We start from the raw sequence: 27,375 nt of genomic DNA on the forward strand, positions 1-27,375 counted from the left end.
ACATTAGAGAAGTGATAACCATCACCATTTATCATAAGCTATGGACCAGGTGATGATAATAGATAGATATAGCTTACTACTATAATTACGGGGGATCTGGAACATATATTAATTGACCCTGTTTCACATCACAAACTGTTTCTAAAGAAAACTGCAAAAGCAATATAAAATCTAATCTGTGGGGCAGATGTTGCAAAAATGCTACTGTTGTCTAATGAAAGACTAGATACAATGGGAATTATTCCCCTTTATTACATGCTTGCAGGTGATTATAGGCATTTGAAATAGGAAAACATACAGGATGAAATTATTTTGGGGTCACCATGATTAACGTAAAATAGTTGTGCAATGAGCTCTGCTTTCCTGTCTATTAAGTCTTCTACTGAAATTACAAAAGGTAAGAGAGGGAAGTAACTTTATGAACAAAATGAATTACTTCTGTATATTTAGCCTATGATGAATGACTGTGGCATATGTATGATAATGACTGTATTTCAATATTTCAATAAATTGCAGAATAAAGGTATAAAGGATTGGATGTAGATTTGGTCCTGTATAATTGAACTGGCAGAAAATGAACTTTATTGCTGCATTTACCCTACAATGTTCAATCCAGTCTACTGAAAATGCTATACAAAGAGCCAGGGACTCTCCTGAATGGGGTGAAGTATATTGCCTGGGAGGGAGACTTCTAAGAATTAGACAGTGGTACGATCTGTGAGCAAAGGCTTTCTACTAGTAGAATATAGATTCTGGATCCATTTCTCTAAAGTATAATCTCAACCATTAGTATATGTACTCCAAAATTGTTAATCAGACATTGGTCAGCTTATCCATAGGTCAAAGTACTGTACATTAACCCTCATTTTTTAAAAAGGAACTATGCCCTTCCCCGAGCAGAGTAGCAAAAGATGAGAACTTGGTTCATCGCAAAAAGAAACCTAAAAGAAGCACACATGAGTTTATTCTCTTTATCATGATATGTTTTCAGACCTTGAAAGCCTGGGTAGGGAAATGGACCCCTGAGATGGTATGGTAGTGATGCTTTCTCCTCAACTTACCCATCGATCATATCAAAATGCATAAACCTGCCCTTGATTTTTATATATATGGGATATTGAAATGTTGACTAATAACATGAGAAATAGAAAAATTCAGTCTTTAGTACAAAAATAGATGCTTGAGGTCCATCTGCTTTTCTAAAACCTTTGCCTAGATGCCTGGCAGGCAGCTCACACACTTGAACAGGTTTGTGCCTGAAGGATTTCCATGATCCCCCTCTTTGTTGTAGCTGAGTTCTTTGAATAGCAAAAATAATAATTGAGCTCAACAAACTTTTGGGGAAAGGGTGCTAAAGCATCAGCTGTGTGTTTCAAGACAAAGAAAATATTTAATTATTCAGATAGTACAGTTGAAAAATTAAGGCTGCAGAAAGTTTTAATAATGTACTTTTGTAATACTTTTGATTGCCTTTATCATGGTCTTTATTTCATTATCAAATTGGAAGCTAGTAGGGCTTAGTTATCATATTACAGTAGAGTCTCACTTATCCAACATAAACGGGCCGGCAGAATGTTGGATAAGCGAATATGTTGGATAATAAGGAGGGATTAAGGAAAAGCCTATTAAACATCAAATTAGGTTATGCTTTTACAAATTAAGCACCAAAACATCATGTTATACCACAAATTTGACAGAAAAAGTAGTTCAATACACAGTAATGCAATGTAGAAATTACTGTATTTATGAACTTGGCACCAAAATATCACGATGTATTGAAAACATTGACTACAAAAATGTGTTGGATAATCCAGAACGTTGGATAAGCGAGTGTTGGATAAGTGAGACTCTACTGTAATTGTAGTCATTCAGATGCAGAATGGTATGCGCATATCGTTTATATTCCTAACTTTATTGCTGGTAGCATTAAGGTTCCCTACAGTTTAGCATGGAAGTCCAACAGACTGAATTATATTTTTCAGCACAGCCACAGAAAGGTGTTGTTTTGTGCAATTTGGCTAGTGTTAGTAATTTACGTTTGTAATTTAAATAATTAACTTTTGTTTACATAACAACAATGTATTTTTTTATTAAAAAAATAGGGATATGATATGCTTTTCATTCAGGCTGAAGATTTACTCAGAATAATTTGCAGATGCATACCATTTCTTAAATCATCTTAAAATTATCTGACTTCATAAAATCTAGGGAAATTGCTATATTTATCAATATAATAATAATAATAATAATAATAATAATAATAATAATAACTTTATTTATACCCTGCCACCATCTCCCCGCGGGGACTCGGGGCGGCTTACATGGGGCAATGGCCCAAACAACATAAGGACAAAATATAAACAACATAGTACAAATCACAATATAAAAAAGATAAAATAGTAATATAATATATCAATTAAAACAACAATACAGGATAAAAAATTACATTTAAAACACATAAATGGTAAGACCGTGATAAATATAGGATAGATTTTTAAAAACCCTCTGGGGCTGATTAATTAATGACTGTATCTCCAAAGGCCTGCCGAAACATCCAAGTCTTCAGTTGTTTCCTGAAGGAAGATAGAGAGGGAGCCATCCTAATCTCCCTGGGGAGGGAGTTCCAGAGTCGGGGAGCCATGGCTGAGAAGGCCCTCTCTCTCGTCCCCACTAAACGCAGTGAAAGTTTGTGTTTGATCTCTGAAATCCACTTCAGATAAGCTTGTCTCCTCCCTTAAGAGGTCTAATGGGAAAACTGCCTTTGCTTTTTTATTATTATTATTATTATTATTATTGTTTTGTCATTTTATCCCACTTCCACCCTCCCACCATCCCCTCCTTGTACATACACTTTATACAACAAACTACAGAAGTTACATTTGAAATATCAATCTCAATCTTAATTTTTCCACTCCACATCTTAGTACAATCTCTAAATAGTTCTTAACTGGTTCCCACATCCCCTTGATTATTGCAATATTTTCAATTTTATCTATATTATTCCATTTGCAATTTGTGATTTCTACATTTAACATATCAACTATATACTTATACCAATTCGTCAGAGTCCATTTTGTTTTATCTTTCCAACCGCTCACTAAAACAATTTGTGCACATGCTATTAATTTGTCAATCATTTTTTCTTTTTGTATATTCTTCACTTCTGTTATCCTTGCATGTAGTACATTTCTATTAACTATTACTATTTGTAGATTTAGCATTCTATTGATTTCTCCTTCAATCATTCTCCAGTATTCTTGCACCCGATCGCACTCCCATATCATATGATTGAACACCCCTCTTTGTTCACAACCATGCCAACACCTATCTTTCATCCCTGGTAAAAACCGTGAAAGTTGTGCAGGAGTTCTGTACCATTTTTGTAACATTTTCCTTCTTGCTTCCCTTAATACATTGTACTTTTCTTTTGCTATATTACTTATTTCCCTTTGCATATCTTCCCTCTCAATTTCCATGTCCATTCTCCATGTTTGGAAAATTTCCTCTACTATTTCTTCTTTTACCGTTATAATTTGTTCATACAGATCTCCTGCCACCTTCTTTTCCTCTCTCAAACATTTCCTAATCACCTTCTCAAATGGACTGTCCTGTTCTCTAATTTTTTCTCTCAGTCTAAAAATTTCCTGTCTTATAGCCCAGCTTTGAATCCAATTCCGTGATCCTATCCAATTCTGAATTTCTTTTTGTTCTACAGGGTCTCCATCTATTGTATACAAATCCTCCACTAACCTTTTCCCTCTACTTTCAATTGATCTCAATGTTCTGCCTATAATTTCGTTGTTATTGTAATTAATTTGCCATATAGTTGCCATCTTATTCTCTCATTACCTGGACTTAGCTTCTTCTTTCTTTTTTTCCACACTTTTATTGTTCCTTTAAAAGGTTCCTTAAATTCTGCTTCTTCTCTCCTACTCCATTCCCTAAATATTATTTCTTTTTCTTTAGTATTATTTATTATCTTCTCCATATTTGCCCTTTTTTTTTAGTATACTGTATTTCCAATAATCTTTGGATTTGAAACGCATCGTGATAGACTTCTAAACTTGGAATCCCCCAGCCTCCCTCTTCCTCTTTTGCATTTAACCATTTGTCTCTTATTCTGGGCCTTTTTCCTCCGACTGCCCATTTTCTTATTCTCCTGTCCCATGTCTTTAGTGTCTTCCTATCTACTGTGTTCGGTAATGTTTGAAATAAATATGTCAATTTTGGTATTATAAACATTTTTAGTGCCCTTATTCTGTCCACTCTTGTTAATGTTTTCCCTTCCCAATTCTTAAACTGTTTCTCTATTACCTTCCATTTTTGTTTATAATTCCCCTTGACTATACTCTTTGGGTTTTTATATATCCATACTCCTAAGTATTTCAGCTTCTTTAATCCTAATCTTAACCCTGATATTTTCCTAATCTCCAGTTGTTCCCTTGGTGGGGTATTAAGACATAGTATCTCTGACTTTTTAATATTAACAAATAGTCCTGATATATTTTTAAATTCTTCCAGTTTTTTAATAATATCTTTTACCATAATTAACGGTTGACTTGTAATAATCATTGCATCATCGGCAAAGAAATTAAGCCTTATTTCTTCCTTTTGTCCTCCTTCCTTTTCTATTTTGTACCCTGTCCAATTGGTGCTATTCCTGATACTTTCAGCTAGCATTTCTATCGCTATTACAAATAAAGTGGGGGATAATGGACAACCTTGTTTTGTACCATTTAAAATTGGTATCTCTCCTGTCCTTCCATTATTCACCCTTATTTTTGCTTTACAGTTGCTGTACAATTGTTGCAGTGTTTTGCAAAAGTTTTCCCCCATATTCAACTGTTGACATAATCTTAACAGATAATTGTGATTGACTTTATCAAATGCTTTGTAAACATCCAATTTGAGAATTCCCATTTTTTTCTTATTCGAATTTTCATGATTCATTGCAATTACTACATTTTTTATTGGATCCCCAATTTTTCTTCCCTTCACAAATCCATATTGATCCCCTTTGATTATTTTTGGCATTATTGTTTCCAATCTTTTTGCTAAAATTTTTGTAAATATTTTATAATCTTGATAGCATAGACTAATGGGTCTGTATGACCCTGGTTGTGTTAAATCTCTCCCCTTTTTGGGTATAGTTATAATTTCTGATACTTTCCATGTTAGGGGAACTTTTTGCTTATTGTATATTTCATTGAACAACTCTGTTAGGTGTGGTGCCAACTCTTCCATAAATGCTTTATAATATTCTGCTGGAAATCCATCTGGCCCTGGTGACTTGCCTCCCTTTAACCCTTTAATTGCCCTTATTGTTTCCTCTTGCGTTATTGATTGGTTTAATAACTCTCTGTCTTCCTCTGCAATTTTTTCTCTGATATTTAAGTTCCCTTGCATTACCCTCTCTTCCTTATATAGATCTTTATAATATTTTGCCATTATCTCCCTAATCTTACTTTGCTCCTCTTGTTCTTTCCCATTTTCGTCTTTCAATCTCTTTATCCATGTTTTTTTCTTTTTCAAATAGTAAGCCATCCTCTTCATTGATTTTATATTCCCACTTTGGGAATAGCTTTTAACATATAGATATTTATTTATTATATTCCTTTCCTCAAATGCTTCTAATTGTTTTTTTTTCTCCTTTAGCTCTCTCCAAATCTGTCTATCCTTAGTCCTTTTATGTTTGTCTTGCAGGGTTTCTATTTCTTTTATTCTCTTATCCTGTTCATTCCTCCATCTCCTTCTAAGATTTACCTCTAAACTTATACAGTGACCCCTTATCACTGCCTTACTTGCATCCCAAATTATATCTTTAGTTACTTGTCCATTGGCATTGGTCTCGAAATACTTATTTAGTTCTTTCCTAATGTTTCATATTCTTCCTCTCTACTGTTTAAAACTGTGTTATATCTCCATGTTCTTTCTTTTCTTTCTATTTCTAATTTTACTTTTACTCTTAATGGTGCATGATCCGATAAATGTATTGGAAGTGTTTTTGCCTGTAGAATCACTGATTGGTTTGTATTTTCCCCCAGAATATAATCTATTTTGCTATATGTGTCATGTCTTCCCGAATAATATGTCCATCTATTATTCTCTGGTTCCCCTTCTAATAAATCATTCATGTTGTATTCCCTTATATTTAACTTTCTATTACTATTTTGCCTTGTTGTTACCAATTCCAGGTTATAATCTCCTGCACAATACACTTCTCCTTGTGCAAACTTATCAATTTCCCCAAATAGCTTTTTAAAATACTTTTTTTGATTTTTGTTTGGGGCATATATACACACTAAAGTGATTCTAATTTTTTCAATTTTCCCTTTAATCATTACCCATCTCCCATCTGAATGAAAACTGCCTTTGCTTGCCTCCATCCTGTAAATGTTGCATGTAATGATCACCTCATGCAAACTATTTTCTACAGATACTTTTGATGATGCAGAGACAATGAAGTATGTACTGCAGTGTGTGCCACATACTGGTTTTGCTGCATGCACACACTTTCTGGACTGTTAATTAACTTTTTTCTAACTCCTGTTAGAAATGTGCTGTGTTATTTTGCTAAAAGTTTTGTGCTATGAAATCTACTTCAGGGAGAGGCGGGTAATAAATTCATTATTGTTATTATTATTATTATTATTATTACTACTACTACTACTACTACTACTTGCACAGTTCTCTAGAGAATAATATAGAGTGCTCAGTTATTTTGTTTGAAAGCCAATGATGACAGGGGTTTTCAGGCAGGATTTGTTCAGAGGGTGTTGCCTTTATTTCATATGAGGCAAGACTGGAATTCAGATTGAGAAATGTGCAAGTAGGCCTTATTTTTGCAATTGTCCTTTTTCAGGAGGGTTGATGTTTATATTCCCATCCTCACACTCAAAGGCCTCCTCCTCAAAGTCCCAAAACGATCTCACACAGGCATTTTGTGTTTTCACATGGAGAAGCATCTGGCAGTCACCCTCCCTAGCCAAATGCACAATGATTACAGAAATGCTGAGACCCCTGGCTATGGGCTAGGGTAGCTAGATCTTCTCTGATGTTACATGTTAAAGCATGGAACACCTGCATGGACTGGCTTCAAGTTGTTAGAGTAAATTTCAGGATATTTGGGTCAGCGTAGTGTAGGTCCGCATGCAAATCTTTACGCTATGTTAAGGAGATAATAAAATGAGACCTGATTTGATGTGATTTACTCGGTCAGCCAGTGAGTTTTCATGGCCAAGTAGAAATTCATACCCTGGTCTATCAGAATCCTAGTTTAACATGCATTATTTCATATTCCTATTGTGATTTCATCCACTGTGTTGCCATGTCCACTTTACCATATTATCTGTATTACACTGTTGGCTGGCATGAGTGGAGAAGCACAGCAAGATGATATGGCAGTAGATGAGAATTGTTACACCATTTAAAGCTACTTGGAGGAAAGGTGGGACATAAGTATACCAAATTCAAGGAGAGTGGCTAGCCCTTAAAATGGGTGCCATTTCCAGTAATATGTTCTTTGCTGAAATGTGCACTCAAATCAGGAATATATGGTACTGGCTGTAGAGTTCTGATAAGAGCAATAGTAACTAAAGACAGGGTTCATTCAGATTCATGTTTCTAAGTTTTGACAGTTTTGAACACAAAACTTCAAAGAGTTGCCAGTAAATTATTTTAAAAAGGGAATGCATAAAGATAAATCAGTTTTCTTTAGAGCAAGTGTTTCACTCCAAGCAAACCTTAATAAAATCTTGAGGAAATTGTATGTGCTTTCCAATCCTTTGAAACAGTTGAGTGCTAAATTAAGTTACAGGTAGACTTTGGCATGTTTTTGTGCTTATTATGGTCATTAACATTGTGAGTTTGAAACTAAAGCTGACAGCCCTTCTCAATAAAAACTGATGCTGCTGATTAAAGATTAAAGGCTTAATCCCTGATGATTGTTCATTGCAAGAACACTTTGACACTTAGTGCATAACAAAAAAATGTCCCAGAACTGCCAGAATTTGGGTGTGGAAAAGGGTATAATGGTGAATGAGTGGAGATTCATTAGAAAACAAAGCAGCCCTACAAGACATCCATGGAGATGGGAAATAAATTCAGGGAAATTAAGAGTGGGCAAACGTGCCACAGATTTTTCCACTGTGGAGAGTATTATAAGTCTGCCTTCACTGAATCATGCACATGCTCTGTAGTTCACCAGTTCTTCACGTGTATTGAAACTACAGAAAGCTAGGAAAGCCATTGCCCCCCTTACTAGTCATAGCAGGCATACATTAGTTTAGAAATCCTATCCCTTCTTAAATTAGTACATTTTTTTCATGTCTGGTGTGAGAGAATTGGCCATCTCCAAGGACGTTGCCCAGGGGGCGCCCAGATGTTTGATGTTTTACCATCCTTGTTGGAGGTTTCTCTCATGTCCCCGATTGGGGAGCTGGAGCTAACAGAGGGAGCTCACCTGCTCTCCCCAGTTTCAAACCGCTGACCTATTGGTCAGCAGTCCTACTGGCACAAGGGTTTAACCCATTGCATCACCAGCAATGTAGAAATAGGAAATGAGGCAGGACATGACTGGTTTTCAAAGACCTAAAATGCTGTATGGCAGAAACTATTTACTTAGCAAGTGGGCAAAATATTGTCTTTACAGTTTCCCTAATTCATATAAGTTTATACAGTCTTATTTTTTGAAGGTTGAGTATCCAAGGGAAGAACTCTCCCTTTATGTCTGCTCTGAGGATTTATTATTATGCATGCTGTTATTCTACTTAAATTTATACCTCTGTTTTACATTGGTGTGGTAGCCATGATCTTAGGTAGAGAAGCATTTCTGAAAGAGGTACAGGATATGCATCAGAAATGCATGTATGTCACACTCTTGTTTGAGCTACAGCCAGTCCTGTTGTAGAGATGGCAGTAGTCTGAATTTTCCATTTGCATTGGACTACAGTGCTCAGCACTACTCCGTACACTCAAATATGAGTCAACCACAGGATCAAGTTGATGGAAGGTTTTATGTCCAAAATTATGGATTTTGATAGAGCTCAATGATAAGTCAAGAGTCATTCTGTGGAGAGAGGAAAGCACCAATGATATCACAATCATTAGCCGTCCCTGCTGAAAATTAGAAATTATTGTTTAATTGTATGGAAGAATTGTATTGCTGCAAACTTGGAGTTTGAGGCTCCTGAAAATAAAAGCAAACCAGGATGTTGCTCAAAACAAAAACATTAATTGATATTAGCATTAAGTAGCCAATGTAATGGCAGATCTCAAATTGCAGCTCCAGGAATTGTAAAGGCAACCTGTTTGCCCTTCTTGATTTACTTTTTGAAATGGATCCAGACCCCTGAAGTATGGGTTTAACTTGAAAATGCTAAGTTCCATGTCAGAAGTCTTGGTTTCTAGCTCCTTACCCTTAGAAAGTAAGGGGAAAGTATGGATAGATATTAAGAGTTCTTATGATTAACTCCTAGACATACTCCCAGTTCTGTTTTGATGTATCTGGCATTGATCCTTTTCATTCCTTAAGTAAAGGAAAATTGCAGTGAAGTTACAAGACCTTATTTTGAATATCTTTAAAACTTCATTTAATATAGACCTTATTACAATCAGAGCTATTCTATGTCGCATCCTGAAATGTATTATTTTTCCAGCATGTTGCTTATTTTTATAGTTTTTTTGTAAGCTTCTTTAAGTCCACTTGTGTAATTCTAATTCACACCATTCCCTCAAGATTCTGAGTCACAGAGATGGGGAACATGCAGTCTTGCATTTATTATTAGACTGTGGATATCATTATCTGTAACAAAAAAGCAAATAGTGGGGCATCATCCACCATCATGATCTCCACACTTACTTTAATATCCACATTCTTATGATGTAAAATGCTCTTTAATATGCTAAAATAAGATTAATCAGGGAGAAGGACAACAGAAGACTTTCTACTATGAATTATTGTTTTCAATGCCTACTCATTATTGTTGTGGTCCAACTTAGCTGTTAAGAAAAAGTCATAAAAATAAGAAATTCAATATGAAAGTGTTTCTGAAATGCTTTCCCTTGAAACAGAAAAATAGCCTAGAAACTAGAATTTTTGACTTGTAGAAATTTGTATTTCTTCTGACAGAGCCACTTAAGTAACCAAAGCACATTCTAGAATGCTGGAAACATTGCTCTAGCATAAATAGACTCACTTTGCATTTGGTATACAGTATCTGATCTACCAGTTTAAGTGAAGCCTGGAATGTAGCCTGCAAAAATATATTCTGTTAAGTCATCAGAACAGAACATTATGACATCATAAAGTAGATTCCAAGAAACAAAATGCATTCAAGATGAGTTTGAAGGATTGTGGTTATGCCTAAATGTTCCCTTATCTGGACTCTTTACATGGATATTCCATTTTATTCACATATTTCTAAGGACTTCAAGCGGTCCCTACAAGCTGGACTTGGTTTGTCTGAAACTCAAATTACATCACATGGCTTTGATAGCACCAAAGAGGGCATCATTGAAGCTGGACCTTTTCAAGGTAATAATTACTAAAGGAATTTTAATATTACTAAAATATGTTAATATTTGATAAAGAATTTTAAATAGCATTTATTGTTACTTGATGTTTTAGTTATATGTCTTCAAATAATTTCTAACTTATGTTGACCCTAAGACAATCCTATTACAAGGTTTTCTGGACTCAGAGTGTGTGTGACTTGCCCAAGGTGAACCTGTGGTGTTCTTAACCAAGCCAGGAAATCAAACAATGGTCTCCAGAGTCATAATCTGATGAGCAAACCATTATTAACTTACATGTGAAGTATTCATCAAAAGAATGTATGCAGTGACAACGCTTGCTAAATGTATATATGAAAAACAAATTCTAAATGTTATTTTGTGATGGAGAGAAATATTGCTTGGGATTTAGTCAGTAGAAAGAAAATGGCTTGCTACAAAGAATTAGAGGTATGGGGGGATGGGAAACAATGAGAAAAACTTGTTTTCATAATCTTTTCCCTTTTTTAAAACAATTTTTCATGTGTTTCCCCCCCGTTTCTTCACATCAAGGGCCTCTAAGTAGCCCTAAGTTCATGTACAAGATTGCATTCTGGTTCCTCCAATATGTTGTAGATACAAGATACCTTGATTCAATAAAGTTGGATCTTCATGGTGTATGTCACATTTTCAGGTCCCTCACTACCTATGTCACCTGTTATATCACCTAGCAGTGCAGCAGCTAGCAGACTGGCTGGACAAGGGAGTGATTTAATTATTCCAAAAGGTATTCTGAGGTTGAAGCAGATAACACCCTTGCTAATATAATACTAACTCACAAGTTGGCATACAATTACATGACTTTGATTACTTTCCTTGCTATGAATAATTATAACACTAGCTTTTTTCATGGGTCTGTTGCTTGGCAAAATACAGATGTGGTTTTCTTTCTGCATACTATCTTCTATATTTAGCATGGCCTATTTAATACTGTCTTCAAGAAAATAAAGTATAACAATATGACACAAAGAATTAAATTTTATATTTGTCTTGATATCTTACTAAGTAGTAATCATGTTTAATTCTCTGGTTTAACTGAATATGTAATTTTGGGTGAACTTATTGAGTTACTTGAAATTGAGCAAGGCAGTTCAACCTAGGTGCCTTTTATTTTCAAAATGTTGGATATTTTCTTGGTCACTTATTTTGTAACTTCAAGTGAGGTTTCTGCAAGCTGAACACTGTAAAATTGGGTGCTGGTGGAGGCAGCCATGCCTGTGTTATAGTAGGATGGGGAGACCTGCACCTGCCCAAGTTCAGCTCAGAAGGCCAGCTGGTGGAGGGATGTAGGTGCCTTGCATCTTCAAAAGAAATTCAAGTAGGTGGCTGTATCAGCCTCACGTCTGTTTGCATCTGACTTCTCATTCCTTCCATGCCTTCTGGCTGGGATGGCAAACAAGCAAGGAGCTGAGAATTCTACCTCCAGCTCCAAATCAGGTGGAATGAGGAGGAGGATGATGGCTTGAGGATGGAAAGTAGAGGCAGTATCAGAGGGGGATTGGGGAGGCAGAGGTGTCATGGTGCCAAAGCAGGCAAGGGAAGTATGGACCAATGTATTAGTTAAGTAGGGAGATGGAGCGGAAGAGGAGGAAAACAGTAACACTGCTGGAGATTTTTGCAGCAGTGTCATTGTTCTAAGAGGTTGTAGACTGGGGGTAGAGGCAGCTACAAACTCATCTCAAAAATAAGCCAATAAAAGTTGAGTGCCAACAGTCCAAAAGAGCTGAACAGTACCAAAATCGGTAAGACTGCTTTAAAAAGAGTGCATCCCTTAAAAAAAGGTCAAACCGCTCAGTTGAGTAGGCAAACCGCCCTTTGACAGTAATTCCATATTTTATGGATTGTGTCTCAATTTATTGGCCATGATCCAAGCCATTAGCACACCCAGGCACTGATTCATAGCACCCACCGCCTCACATGGCTTTGACAAACAGGAGAGAAGGAGCTGGGTGTCAACCACATATTGTTAAGATGTCAGTCCCTATTTCTTTACAATGTCTCTTACCAGCTTCACACAGATATTAAATAGCATGACGGCTAGAGTAGCAGTGTATGGAAATTCATAGCACAAAATTGCCAAGGATATAGGAATGACATCAGCATCCTCCTCAAAGAACAGGAATTGGCCATTCAGATATGGACAGGCTCGGCAACAACTCAGAGTTCAGTGTTTTTTCCCCCTTTTTTGAATGTTTCTAATGAATATATGCAACAAGAATGAACTTGAAAAAGAGAGAAAAAAAGCATTTTATTAACCTGGATGGATTCCATATTTAGCTTGATTTGAGGATCATGGCAGAAAATATTTCTGTAGTGATGGGCCATACCAAAACATACTAATTTTATTCTTATCTGTAATTGAACTCTGAAAAGCTCTCTGGTTGATCTGATTGTCTTTTCTCTCTCTCCTATGCATTGCTGTATCCACTATACTCAATAAATTACTCTAAAACTAGCTGGGAACCTCAGGACTATGAAGCCTCCCGGGCTTGCTTCTGCTTCTCTTACTTAAAAGTACTCTGATTCTCATACTACCAGGTTTAGCTTGAAATGTTTTCCATTGACTTGTCAAAGACTTGTTTCAAACATAGATTTCCATGTTTGGGACAATGGGAGGGGTGTGTGGTATAGTTTGCCGTGCAAGCCTCCCTATAGTTGCAGCTCTGTGCTGCATTTAGGCTTGGAAGACAACCCCTATTTGTATCAGTGGAGTATTTATTTCAAGACAAACAAGACCATCATAGGTTCTTGTGGATCTTTGAAGACTAAAAAGCTTTATAAACTTGAAGGGACCACAAAACTTAAAAAAAAAACCCAAGCCTAACTTCAGAAATTGTAGGAAAGGTTGCACTTGGTAACCTCTTAATTCTTCTGTGTGACTAAGAGAAGCAGGTCGTGACTCACTTGATCTTACTCAGTTTCATAAATGATGTCTATGGGTTGTTGTATGTTTTCCGGGCTGTATGGCCATGTTCCAGAAGTATTTTGGAACATGGCCGTATAGCCTGGAAAACACACAACAACCCTGCGATCCTGGCCATGAAAGCCTTCGACAACACAGTGATGTCTATCTTTGGTTTGTGGTCCCTTGGGCCAGAAGAAAAGTCCTCACCTGTTTCTGAAGCTCTGTGTGCTTATGACTTCTTCACATGTGTCTTATCCACATAAAGGCATCTGGAAGGAATGATGAACCATGTACAGAAAACACATAGCAGGCATATTTGCCATGACAGAATTGCAGGTTCCTAGCATGTTGTCTGATCGGGTTTTACATGTGTCTGCTTCATATATAAAATATTCATCACACTAACAATGGCACACTTACTTAAAAGACATCTTATTTTAAACAGTTTCTAGATGTCTTGAGTGCCTTCCTTCTGAAATTGTGGATGGGGTGCTATAAGAGAAAGGTGGGATTAGAAAAAGTGAATAATGCATAGAGCATCTCTCAGGTAGATTTGTAATTATTGCAGTAGTTAATTGCCATAGTACGTACCGTGTTTTCCCGAAAATAAGACAGTGTCTTATATTAATTTTTGCTCCCAAAGATGCTCTAGGTCTTATTTTCAGGGGATGTCTTATTTTTCCATGAAGAAGAATTCACATTTATTGTTGAACCAAAAAAAATGAACATTATATACAGTAGTTGTCATCATAAACCAGCATAACCAAACTATGAATCCTATCAAGAATTTCTTGTTACGACCATTATTTTCATGTACAACACTCTGGTATGTACATTTACCGATCATACATGCTCTGGTGTTGTCAAAGACAGAACGCCACAAGATAAAAGATAACAAAGTTTATTGGAGTTACAGAACCAAAAATGCCCGTAAAAGACAAGGGCTAGGCAAACACTGGCCTTAAAAGTAAAAAGAGACAAGGAAAACGTTCAAAAGATAAACCGGATTAAACCGGAGTTTAATCCGGGTTAAATCAAAACAGCTTGCTTCAGCCTGGGAATAAACAAACAGAAGCTGGTGAACAAAAAGTTCAAAGGAATGCAACTAATTGGCAGCAGATGCTTCTCTGCTGCCAAGAGCTATGTTTGAGTAACTTAGAGGTTACTCCTCCACACAGCAGGCAATTTCCTGATACAAACACAGCAGACGAGGGCAGAAGCAGTCAGCGAAGTCCCAATCCGTTCCGAAGGTCGTAAGGCAGATGCAGACGTTTGTAGTTCACCAGTTCCAACGATAGACACAGGTAGGAGAATCCGAGGCCGTAGTCAGTTCAGTCCGTAAGTCCAGAGTAAGCAGATGGCGTCCGTCAAGAAGACGACGGAAGGTCAAAGCTATTAAAATTAAGCAGAGGTTGTACAACAAAACCCCACACAATTCCTCCCGCCGTCTGAGCCCAATGTCCAGGATAACTTACGTAGTCAGCAAACGAATCACACCCGTCTTCAGGAAAACTTCCCACACAGATCCCAAGCGTTCGTCCAGATTACCTTGCCCAATGCAATTTGCTATTGCTCCCAAACCCCATTTTATGCCAGTTACAAGTCCTCATTGCTATCAGCTGTTCTCCTTAGCCCGGGCGTTTCCTCATCACTTTCCTCATCAGAACTGGAACACCTTTGACTACGCCCCACAGCATCCCCAGCTGTGGATCCCGTCCCATCCCTCCAGCTTGTCCACGGGTCTAATCCTGAAGGTCCCCAATCGCCTTCCATACTATCATTGCCAGTGGCACCCAAATCCTCCCTTACACGAGTCCATTCCATGTCATCCTCTTCCGAGCTAACCATCTCTTCCTCCATTCTCTCAGTAAACCCCTCAAAAGAATCCTCGTCAGATGGTTCTGCAAAGATATCTCGCAGCCGCTTCCTTTCTCGCTCCTCGAGAGTATCTGACTCTCGAGGAGTCTTACGCCCACGTCTCCCAGTAGTAGAGCCATGAGGCTCAACCATAACACTATCCCCTCTCACAAAGGCCTCCTCCTCCGAAGGCGGAGAGACGGCAGTGATGTCCTCAGCTACAGCACCACGACGACTGGAGGTATCTAACTTTAACAGAGAACGATGGAAAACTGGATGGATTTTAAAAGTAGAAGGTAAACGCAAACGAAATGCTACGGAAGAAATCTTTTTAACAATAGGAAAGGGTCCCAAATACCGTGGCGCAAACTTTCCCCCAGCCTGTTTAATGTACTTAGAAGATAACCACACTAAATCCCCTTCTTCCAACTCTTCCCCTGCCTGCCTATGACGGTCGGCCTGAGTCTTTTGCGTTGCCTTGGCTTCCAATAGTAAACGACGGGCAACATCATGCAACGCAGCCATTTCAGAGGAACGGTACACCGGGTCAGAGGAAACCACATTGGTTGACGGCGCCACACCTCCCCGCGGATGAAAACCATAAGTCAGTTCAAATGGAGTATGCTGACTAGACGTGTGCACAGCGTTGTTATAGGCGAACTCAGCCACCGGTAGCCATTTTACCCAAGCAGTGGGTTGATCTAAACAAAAACAACGTAAATATTGCTCCAACAACCCATTAACCCTTTCCGATTGACCATCCGTTTGTGGATGAAACGCTGAGGAGACGTTCAATTTAGTACCTAAACACTCATGGAAGTGTCTCCAAAAGCGTGACACAAATTGTGGAGCCCTATCAGAAATAATCACCTCAGGAGCTCCGTGCAAACGATAAATGTGTTTGGTAAACAATAAAGCCAATGTAGGGGCCGCCGGAATGGTCGAACAAGGAATAAAATGAGCCAGTTTAGAAAATAAATCCACCACCACCCAAATACATGTGTAACCCCCAGACTTAGGCAAATCAGAAATGAAATCCATGGAAATAATTTGCCATGGTCTCTCAGGAACAGGCAAAGACGACAACAACCCTCTAGGGCGCCCAACAGGCGTCTTACTCTGCTGGCAAACAGCGCAGCTATCACAAAAGCGAAGAATGTCTTGCCGCATCTTTGGCCACCAGTAGTTCCTGGTGATGAGCTGCACGGTCTTAAATCTGCCAAAATGCCCAGCCATGGGTTCGTCATGGTGGGCTCTAATAACCTCCAACCTGAGTGCCCCCACCGGTACATAGACCTGTCCCCTGCGTACCAATACTCCATTCTGATCTTGCAAGTGAGGCAGTATTGTACGATTCCCTGCTGACAACAGCATGAGTTGCTCTTGAGTCCAAACATCTTCTTTCTGAGCCTCTATGATTTGATCATGTAACCCGATCTCATTTTCCACAACACATAAAGAGGCAGTAGGCAAAATGGTCTGGCACACTACCTGCTCATTAGTCTTAAACTCAGGCTTGCGGGACAATGCATCGGCCCGCCAGTTTGCCTTCCCTTCCACGAATTGAACTTTGAAATTAAACCTGGAGAAAAACAAAGCCCATCGGATTTGACGTTGGTTTAACTTCTTGGCCGTTTGCAAATGTTCCAAATTCTTGTGATCAGACCTGACCACGATTTGGTGCCGCGCCCCCTCTAGCCAGTGCCGCCACACCTCAAACGCCACCTTGATCGCCAATAATTCTTTCTCCCATATGGTATAGTTTTGCTCAAATGGTGTTAGTTGCCGAGAGTAAAATCCACAGGGACGCAAAGTCCCTGATGAATCTCTTTGAGACAATACAGCCCCCAACGCGTAGCTAGAAGCGTCTGCTTCTACTACGAACGGTTTGTCCACATCTGGATGTATTAGTATGTTGTCTGCCTGAAAGCTAGACTTTAATTGTAAGAACGCATCGTGAGCTTCCCGCCCCCACACAAATGGCTGTTTCTTACGCAGGAGCTGCGTTAAAGGTACCGTGAGTTTGGCAAAGTTTGGGATAAACTCCCGGTAGTAATTAGCGAATCCTAAGAACCTCTGAACATCTTTCTTAGTCTTGAGCTCTTGCCATGAGTTGACTGCGTCAACTTTATGTGGATCCATTTTGAGTTCCCTTCCTGAAACTACATGACCTAGGAACTCAACTTCAGGTACATGAAAAACGCATTTAGAAGCCTTAGCGAAAAGCCCATTAGCCCGCAGACGATGTAGTACTTGCTTAACATGCTGACGATGTTCTCTTTCATCCTTAGAAAAAATTAAGATATCATCCAAATAAATCACCACAAATTGGTCAATTAAGTCTCTAAATACATCGTTTATGAACCTCTGGAAGACCGCAGGCGCATTGCAAAGTCCGAAAGGCATTACACGGAACTCGTGGCATCCGAAACACGTGTTAAATGCCGTCTTCCATTCATCACCTTCCCGTATTCTAATCAAGTTATACGCCCCCCGCAGGTCAAGCTTGGTAAAGACCTTAGCCCCTTGCACCCTCGATAGTAATTCCGAGATTAAAGGTAGCGGGTACCTATCCCGAATGGTGTGTTTGTTAAGGACCCGGTAATCACAAACCAACCTGAGGTCCCCTGTCTTTTTGGCAACAAAGAACACAGGAGCAGCAGTTGGAGAGCTAGATGGGCGAATAAACCCCTTAGCTAAGTTCTCATCGAGGAACTCTCTTAAAGCTTGCCTTTCTGGTACTGTCAAGGCGTACAACCTTCCTGCTGGCAATTTTGCACCTTCCGCTAGTCTAATGGCGCAATCGTATGGTCTATGCGGCGGTAGCTTATCCGCTTCCTTCTTACAGAATACGTCTGAGAATTCCCCATACTCAGCAGGCACTCCCTCCATATCAGGCTGAGTAGGGTTTAGAGTAAAACATTCCTGCCTCCTAAAAGTTATCTTACGCGTCACCCAGTCCACTTGTGGATTTACTAAAGCTAGCCAATCCATTCCCAGGATCACATCGTATCTGGGTAAGCTCGTAATATCCCAAACAAACGTTCCCGTTACTCCCTGTACTTCCCACATTATTTCTGAGGTCTCATGGTTAACCACCCCAGTCTCCAATAGTCTCCCATCCGCTCCTTCCACCCATACGTCGCATGCTTTACGCACTACAGGAATGCCATGCTTCCTAGCAAATTCAATATCCACATATGAGACCGTAGCCCCTGAGTCCAGCAGTGCCAAAGTAGAAACAAGTTCTTTTCCCCCAACAGATAACGAAATGGGTACAAAGACATGTTTCTTCCCCTCAGTTGACTGCTTTAAAAGCCCTAATGCGTTGGACTCACGTCGCACTAGGGCTGGCCTTTTCCCGAAAGCTGGGAAGGTTTTACATTACAAGTTCTGGCAAAATGCCCAGCATTCCCGCAATACAAACACAACCCCAGTTGCCTCCTACGGTTCTTTTCTGCTATAGACAGTTTTTTAAACACCCCGAGTTCCATAGGCTCGTCCCCCTTTACCACAGGTGCCTTAGATTCAAACATAGGTGGCACACACATTGCTCTAGATTGTTTACGGGACTCGAACCTGGCGTCCAAACGCAACACTTTAGATATTAAGGCATCCCAATTTTCTGCCGGCTCCAAGCGTGCCAATTCGTCCTGGAGGTAATCATTTAAACCAGCAGTAAACAAAAGCATAAATGCATTTTCCCCCCAGTCTAACTGATGACGGTACGAATTAAACTTATTTAAATAATCCAAAACAGTCCCCTTTCCCTGTTTCAACCGATACAGAGCCCAACTAGCATTCTCCGTACGGAGGGGATCCCCAAAAGTGTCAGTTAGTAGTTTTTTGAAATCACTCAAATTGTCCTTGACTGGGTCATTTCCCAAAATCAAATTAGTGGCCCATTGTCCTGCAGGACCAGTCAACAAACTCAAAATAAATGCCACCTTGCTAGTGTCCGTAGGAAAAGCTTGTGCACTAAGCTGGGAAAAATAAAGTTCAATTTGTGCCAAAAAAGTTGGCAGTTTGCTCCTAGACCCATCAAAGCGTTCGGGAGTCATAACATGTCCTTTAGCTGGCTGTGCTGCTTGCGCAGCGTAAAAAGCAGCCTGTAATTGATCAAAACGAGCCTTTAACTCCTCCATCGTCTTCTTGACGTAATTAACTTCTACAGAAAAACTTTTTTATGGCGTTGGGCAATCTGTCAAAGACAGAACGCCACAAGATAAAAGATAACAAAGTTTATTGGAGTTACAGAACCAAAAATGCCCGTAAAAGACAAGGGCTAGGCAAACACTGGCCTTAAAAGTAAAAAGAGACAAGGAAAACGTTCAAAAGATAAACCGGATTAAACCGGAGTTTAATCCGGGTTAAATCAAAACAGCTTGCTTCAGCCTGGGAATAAACAAACAGAAGCTGGTGAACAAAAAGTTCAAAGGAATGCAACTAATTGGCAGCAGATGCTTCTCTGCTGCCAAGAGCTATGTTTGAGTAACTTAGAGGTTACTCCTCCACACAGCAGGCAATTTCCCGATACAAACACAGCAGACGAGGGCAGAAGCAGTCAGCGAAGTCCCAATCCGTTCCGAAGGTCGTAAGGCAGATGCAGACGTTTGTAGTTCACCAGTTCCAACGATAGACACAGGTAGGAGAATCCGAGGCCGTAGTCAGTTCAGTCCGTAAGTCCAGAGTAAGCAGATGGCGTCCGTCAAGAAGACGACAGAAGGTCAAAGCTATTAAAATTAAGCAGAGGTTGCACAACAAAACCCCACACAATTCCTCCCGCCGTCTGAGCCCAATGTCCAGGATAACTTACGTAGTCAGCAAACGAATCACACCCGTCTTCAGGAAAACTTCCCACACAGATCCCAAGCGTTCGTCCAGATTACCTTGCCCAACGCAATTTGCTATTGCTCCCAAACCCCATTTTATGCCAGTTACAAGTCCTCATCGCTATCAGCTGTTCTCCTTAGCCCGGGCGTTTCCTCATCACTTTCCTCATCAGAACTGGAACACCTTTGACTACGCCCCACAGCATCCCCAGCTGTGGATCCCGTCCCATCCCTCCAGCTTGTCCACGGGTCTAATCCTGAAGGTCCCCAATCGCCTTCCATACTATCATTGCCAGTGGCACCCAAATCCTCCCTTACACGAGTCCATTCCATGTCATCCTCTTCCGAGCTAACCATCTCTTCCTCCATTCTCTCAGTAAACCCCTCAAAAGAATCCTCGTCAGATGGTTCTGCAAAGATATCTCGCAGCCGCTTCCTTTCTCGCTCCTCGAGAGTATCTGACTCTCGAGGAGTCTTACGCCCACGTCTCCCAGTAGTAGAGCCATGAGGCTCAACCATAACAGGTGTTCTGTTTGGCGGGCATGCAGAGGTCTGTTTTTATTACTCATAGAACTCTTTTTTTCCCCCTAAATGAGAAGATGCTGCTAGATGTGACAAGTAGAGGTAATCTTGCAAACTGATACAGTGCCTCTTAGCTATGAAGCAAGTCTCGATGAGCTTCGAGGGATTTGCTGCCATGTACAGTTTGAAGGTGCTTACATTTATACCTATACTATGCTGAGGTTTGAAGAGACTTGTCTTCTAGAACTTTAATGAAACATTCTGTGAAGAAAATAATATAGTCCCTGGACTACCACTACTTTTTGTTATCTAATTCTACCTATTTGTTTTGTGCAATTCAGTTATAAGTAACAAGATTTTGGTCAATTCTTCTATGTGAAATTGGATACATTTTCCAGTTTCATGCTGTTATCAACACATCAAATACAATAACAAATTGAATCGGTTCTATAGAACTTTCTGTCAACCTGATAATAGAAGAGAATCAGAGTATTTTAAAGCTCTTTAATTCACAGTATCAAATTATTGGTAATACTAATTTCAGAACATACGCCTGAACAATCTTTTATATGATGGATGAGTTATGCCTTTAGAAATATTGTATTTGTAGCCTTGTGTTTAATTCAACTGCTAAAATCATCTACTTAGTGTTTTTGACCTGACCTCTTATGTGTGGTTTCTAAACAGGCAATGTAAGAGTACAACAAAAAAGTGGACCAGTTGTTCTAGCAGAGGAGACAAAGAATCCAGCAATGGAAAAACTAGAGCTTGTAAGGAGATGGAGTCTGAACACATACAAGGTCTGTATTAATTTTACTGTTGCAGTTGCAGTGTGATTGTTTTGCCTATTAGATTTTGTCATTTTATCAGGGCTTGAAGGCTGAGAGACTGACATGAATGTTTAAAACTTTGTATCACAGTGACCTCTTGGAAGGAGAATATGTGATAAGGAATGTAATTGGTTTTGAGTTCTATATGAACTTGATTGCATTACAGTAGTATATTCAGTAATGCACTGATTTCTTAAAGTCACCCAAAGGACCTATGTTTTCAGGCTCCTTTATAAACATACTGCATCTAAATAGTTAAAAATCATTTTGGAGACATTCAAAATGGTTGTCTGCAAAGAGAACTGCTGAATTTGGTGCGAATTTGCATCAGTAATTAAGTTGCATAGCTATACCTATATATGATTTGTTCTGTAGTATGGATTTCAGATTGCAAGCCAAGAGATAATTTATGTTTCCATAGAGCTGCTTTTGTGATTAGGGTGGAGAATTTCATATGTCATCTTGTAGCAGGTTCTCAGCAAGGTTATTGCCACTCCCTTAATCAGGGGGAAAATCCTTACTATGAAGATTTAGTCATCCATGCAGGTTGCTTCTATTTCAGCTACACTACTCCAGTAGGTCCTCAGGATCTGTGAGCTTCAAATAGGTGATTTTCACCGACTTTGAGTCTTTATGTCCTATACATAAACTGCCAGTGCAATGAATTACATTAGTATCTGTGAACGAGATTAGGATTGCATTATCACAGTAGCTATTGATTCAGTAAGCAAGATGCAGCTAACAAGGGAGGGGAGTAGATTCCAGAAGTTAGACTTTAGTTGTTGGAGGTGAATGGTCAGGAGAGGAACAAGGAATCTTTATAAATTCTTTGTGGTATATGCTTGGCTCTTAACAATACTGATCAGTTTTGTTGCAGCATTCTGACTTAAAGTGCTCTTAAAAGAGGGACTAACATGAAAGTCATCTGCTCTCCATTTTCAGGATGAGTTAATCTTTTTAATGAGCTCTCTCCCGCTCAAACCTCTACATAGCAGCAGTAACCCAAGTTGACATTTTTACCCTTTAGCCAGGAAAATGCACATGGTCTCTTTCGCAGACAGTACTCAGTTCAAATTGTATCTGCTTGCTGAAAGGATTATTTGCACAAATAGAAAACAGTAATATGTTCTTCATTATGTAAACCTTGGGTCACATGCTGGTTACTGATTTAATAGCTTATTCCATTCAGTTTATCATGTAAACCTCATATTCATTTTACAACAACTGCTGCAAAGCGTTGTTCATAACCAACAACACTGTAATAGAAACTGAAATTTGTCTGAAATCTATTGTCCAACATGCATACTTGTATTTAACAGTCAGTGTGTATTTGTTTGCTTACATGTTTTTGCTGTGGATGAGTTTTGAATCATAGTTCTAGAACACGTGTGTAAAGGCGCTCTAGCAAAAGCATTAATTAATTTTAAAAGAGGATGTCTACACACAGCTATAACTCAGGCATTGTGGGTAGAAGGCCAGGAAAGTAGGATTATTCATGTCTTGAATAAACACCTGAAGGAGAACAATCCGGATTCCTTTTCCAGTGTCAAAGGCTATCAATGTAGGCTGCTAGGAGATGCCAGCAAAAGTTCTCTGTCAACTAGGTTGGGAAGGAGATGGACAGGGAAAGCAAGAATTCTAGGCCTTAAAGAGGAAGGGGAATTTGAGCTTGGATGCACATCCTGTAGTGAATGCACCAAACCCATTATATTTCCATCTTTCAGCATCCTTTCAACACAAAGTGACTTTTTTTTGCTGAAATATTTGACAGGAAAATGGCCTAAGGGTAGTGCCACTCAAAGTGGTGATCTGCAGGCTGGTGCCATTAGCTTCTGGTTGTGCTGTCAGTTTCCAGGAGATTAAACAAATGCAATAATATTGCACAAATATATTATGTGTCTGGCGCACAGGGGGATTGCTGGTCAACCATATTAGATAGCTTGAAAAACCATACCATGAAATACAGTTTCAGTGTTGTACGTTTCTGGGACTTAATTATCTTTTCTTGGATTTCTTCAGGAAGCGGCATCACTTTCTTTCTCCCCTTTCCTCTTGATTACTGCTTATTTTAAACAAGGCTGAATGTCATTCCAAAACATTTTTCTGTTTCATAGTCTAATTCTTCACTATAGTTTAGACAGAATAAGATTTAAAAGTTTTCTTTGTGTGTTTTTAGTAGTAAAAACTGCTGTCAGTGCTATACTGGTTTGATTTTGACCACACATCTGTATTTTGAGCACAAATTAATTTACCCACTGAAATAGTCAGTATTTGGAAATGTGGATGGGGATGCCAAGAAGTTAAATTGAGTATATTATAACTGGTGGATACTAAGGTTGTACAGTTAAGGAATGGTTTTATACTATACTGAGTAAGTAATAACATCTACTTAATCATAAACCTAATTGTTAATTTTAAATGTTGTTTTGCTCAATTTGCAGTGTACTCGTCAGATTATTTCTGAGAAACTGGGTCGAGGCTCACGAACAGTAGATCTAGAATTGGAAGCACAAATAGAAATTCTGCGGGATAATAAAAAGAAGTACGAGAATGTCCTGAAGCTGGCCCAGACCTTGTCAACTCAACTTTTCCAGATGGTGCATACCCAAAGACAGCTTGGAGATGCATTTGCGGACTTGAGTTTGAAATCACTAGAACTACATGTAAGAGTTTGTTTTCAATATAGATTATCATTGCTTATTTTTACACAACAATGTGGTTAATAATTGAAGTACTATTTTAATTGTTTTTAAATGTTTTAATGTCTTTTATAATTTTATTTTAAAATGTTTATTTTAATTGTATATTGTTTTAAGGCATCGAATAGTTGCCTATGTGTAAAGCCGCCTTGAGTCCCCTCCGGGGTTGAGAAAGGCAGGGTAGAAATGTCGCAAATAAATAAATAAATAAATAAATTGTATTGGAAATGTCAAGTGAATGCAGGTATTATAAGAATTGTTGGCTTGCATTTAAACACTAACATTAGTTGATCTTTTCCTGTTTGAATATTTGTCATATTGTTAGTGTATTAATTATACACCTTTTAGAAGTGTTGTTTCCCAAAGCAATTGGTGATTCTATATATCTCCTGTCAAAGGAAAAATGCCTGACTCTTTTTGCTACCCCTCCCCATTTATCTTGCCACGTCTTACCAAAAGTGCAGTCCATCACTTCATTTACCACCTTCTCACAAAAAATACTTCTTCCTGCTGCCCTATTTTAACCACCTCTTCGCATCTCTCCTTCTGCTGTCACATTTAAACCCTTTCCCTGCCAAAAGTGAAAGGAGAAGCAAGAATGTGGATCATTGGGAAAGGGGTTTGAAATCTAGCAAAGGCATCATAGTGGAAAAGTGAGAAAGGGAGTGATGGGTAGGGGCTATTGTGGGACGGAGTCCGTAGTATTCATGTAGGGTGGAGGCTTACAATACTTGTGGTGTTTCCACTTTTGTGGGGGTTTCAGGCACCTAACTCCTTTAAATATGGGTGTGGGGACTGTATTTTAAACGGAGAAGACACTTTGGGAGAATCTGAAGTTCAGTAAGTTATTTTCATTGGCTGTTTTAAGGTGAGTTTTAAACATTTCCTGATCATTGTAATTATATTGGGGTGACATTCAATAACGTAATTGTACTTCCTTTCTGTTAACAGGAGGAATTTGGATACAATGCAGATACTCAGAAGCTTCTTGCTAAAAATGGTGAAACACTCCTGGGAGCAATTAATTTTTTTATTGCCAGTGTGAACACTTTGGTAAATAAAACTATTGAAGATACATTACTGACTGTGAAACAATATGAAAGTGCCAGGTAAAAATATGTTCTATTTTAATTTTTAGCCTTTATAAGTACATAGCCTTGAGAAATGCATTTACCATTTGTTCAGTTTAAATCAATGCTGACAGACTTCATTTCAGATATAAAAATACTTGGAGCAGATCCATTAATATCCAAGATTAAATAAAATCCCATAGATTATAGTCACTCTGTTATAATTAATTCTGGATCAAGCCCATTGTCCACAAAAACCAGTTTCAGTCCTACATATAGATGCTATAACCTCAATGGTTTATTTATGCATATGAGATACCCATGTTATGGAATCATCTTCTTGCTAATTTTCCCTGTTCTGCAGAAATGGAAGTAATTCAGACCTTACCAGCATGTTTTGTTGTTGCCTGTGTTAGCTAAGGATGCTAGGAGTTGCAGTTGAATAATAGCTGGTGGGCCACATGGTTCCCATCTCTTTTGTAGCTGCCCTTTTCTTTTTATTGAATCAACAACCTTCTGTTGTTATTAAAGGACTTGCCTCTATGAGAATGGGAGTTCATGTTACCTCTGTGTAAATGACTTAAGCATTGGATAAATACCCTAAAAGCACCAGATCCTTTATGAAACTTTGCAGAGTCAGCCCTAGTGAGACTTGGATGAGGAACCACCAAGGAATACCAGGTGCTGTAGGCTATATTTTGAGGAAAGAGCTTGCAAAACCATCTCTGAGTATTCTTTACATAAGAAACCCCTATGTACTTCAAGAGGCTGCTATAAGTCAATAAGCAATTTCAAGGTATATATGTGCACGCACACAAATTGCTTATACATAATCTGTGTTCTGATGGGGGTGGAACTAAGTATTTCATATTCACAAAAAGGAGTTAGGATTATTTACAATGGAGTACATTTAATTTTATCTCAAACTCTAAACTGATTAGGTTAAAATGGATTCTTTGTATCTTACTGTGCTAATATATCAGGCATGGGCAAACATAAGATCTCCACGTGTTTTGGACTCCGACTCCAACAATTCCTAACAGCCATTAGGAATGTGGGAGTTGAAGTCCAAAACACCTGGAGACCCTGAGTTTGTCCATGCCTGTACTATACCCATGAAAGTGGAAGTATTTCATAATACTATTAATAATACTGAATATTGTGAGTCATTTTGTAATTTTTAAAGTGTGGATTTTGGTTTGTTCAACTATTGCATGAAGTCTGTAGCAGTCATGTTGTGGATGTTATCTATGCAAAAAGAGAAAGGAAGGAGAAGCCTACTGCCTTACAAACAAAATATCTTAGGCACTCTTATTGACAAGCACAAAAAGTGGACGTAATTTGGTTTCTTTTTCAAACTGGCACAGACTGTAGAAATGTATCTTAAACCTTCTATCCTTCTGGTCCTTTCGATGTTAAATAGCTTTAAGGGGATCAGGTTTAAAATAGGGGAGGATAAAAATAAGGGGTTCTTCCGTTCTTCATAATTTTAGAAATTTAGAATTCAGTTTCTGTCCTACCCAAATGGGAGTCTAATAGCTCTTTACTTGTAAAAACTGGAAAGGTACAGTCCAAGTATTGTCATAAAACATAATCTTAAACTAGGCGTTACCATTCCTTTTGCAAGTCTGTGCAGATTGTTTTAACTCTTCCTTTTTCTTAGGATCGAATATGATGCTTATCGCACTGATCTAGAAGAATTGAATCTTGGCCCACGTGATGCAAATACCTTGCCAAAGATTGAGCAATCACAGCAACTGTTCCAGATACATAAAGAGAAATATGACAAAATGCGTAGTGATGTATCAGTTAAATTGAAGTTTTTGGAGGAAAACAAGGTAAGGGACTTATTTTCCTAATATATGCTATATAATTTATTAGCTATGCAAAATTCATTCTGTAATCTGATCCGATTTTTGAATAACGAGAAATCATATTTGATTATTTTTTAAAAATTACTCAAATTGTGGTCAGGCAAATACTAAGTAATGTTTTGAAATCAATGAGACTTCTTTCGCTATGATTAATTTACTTCCCAACTGATTTTGGTGATGTAATGTATTTTTACTCCTTTGTTTTACTGTATACAAACATTGACTGTTAAATTTA

The 27,375-nt window shown here is 38.5% G+C and overlaps 1 protein-coding gene across 5 annotated transcripts in view; it reads left to right on the forward strand.

The window, feature by feature from the left end:
• The window catches only part of arfip1 (ADP ribosylation factor interacting protein 1), a 61,861-nt gene that overhangs the window by 21,909 nt on the left and 12,577 nt on the right, over window positions 1-27,375 (forward strand). For 3 of the 5 annotated variants that reach the window (XM_008111970.3, XM_003221745.4, XM_062981089.1), the window contains 6 exons: window positions 10,426-10,534; window positions 11,186-11,278; window positions 21,355-21,467; window positions 23,939-24,160; window positions 25,148-25,305; window positions 26,930-27,104. In XM_008111970.3, coding sequence (XP_008110177.1) covers window positions 10,426-10,534; window positions 11,186-11,278; window positions 21,355-21,467; window positions 23,939-24,160; window positions 25,148-25,305; window positions 26,930-27,104 — 870 coding nt within the window. Of the gene's footprint in view, window positions 1-7,355; window positions 7,448-10,425; window positions 10,535-11,185; window positions 11,279-21,354; window positions 21,468-23,938; window positions 24,161-25,147; window positions 25,306-26,929; window positions 27,105-27,375 lie in introns of those variants that run through there. The other 2 variants (XM_062981090.1, XM_003221744.4) reach the window with 2 other exon arrangements.

This window comes from Anolis carolinensis, chromosome 5, assembly GCF_035594765.1.
Source record: "Anolis carolinensis isolate JA03-04 chromosome 5, rAnoCar3.1.pri, whole genome shotgun sequence".
NCBI lineage: Eukaryota > Metazoa > Chordata > Lepidosauria > Squamata > Dactyloidae > Anolis > Anolis carolinensis.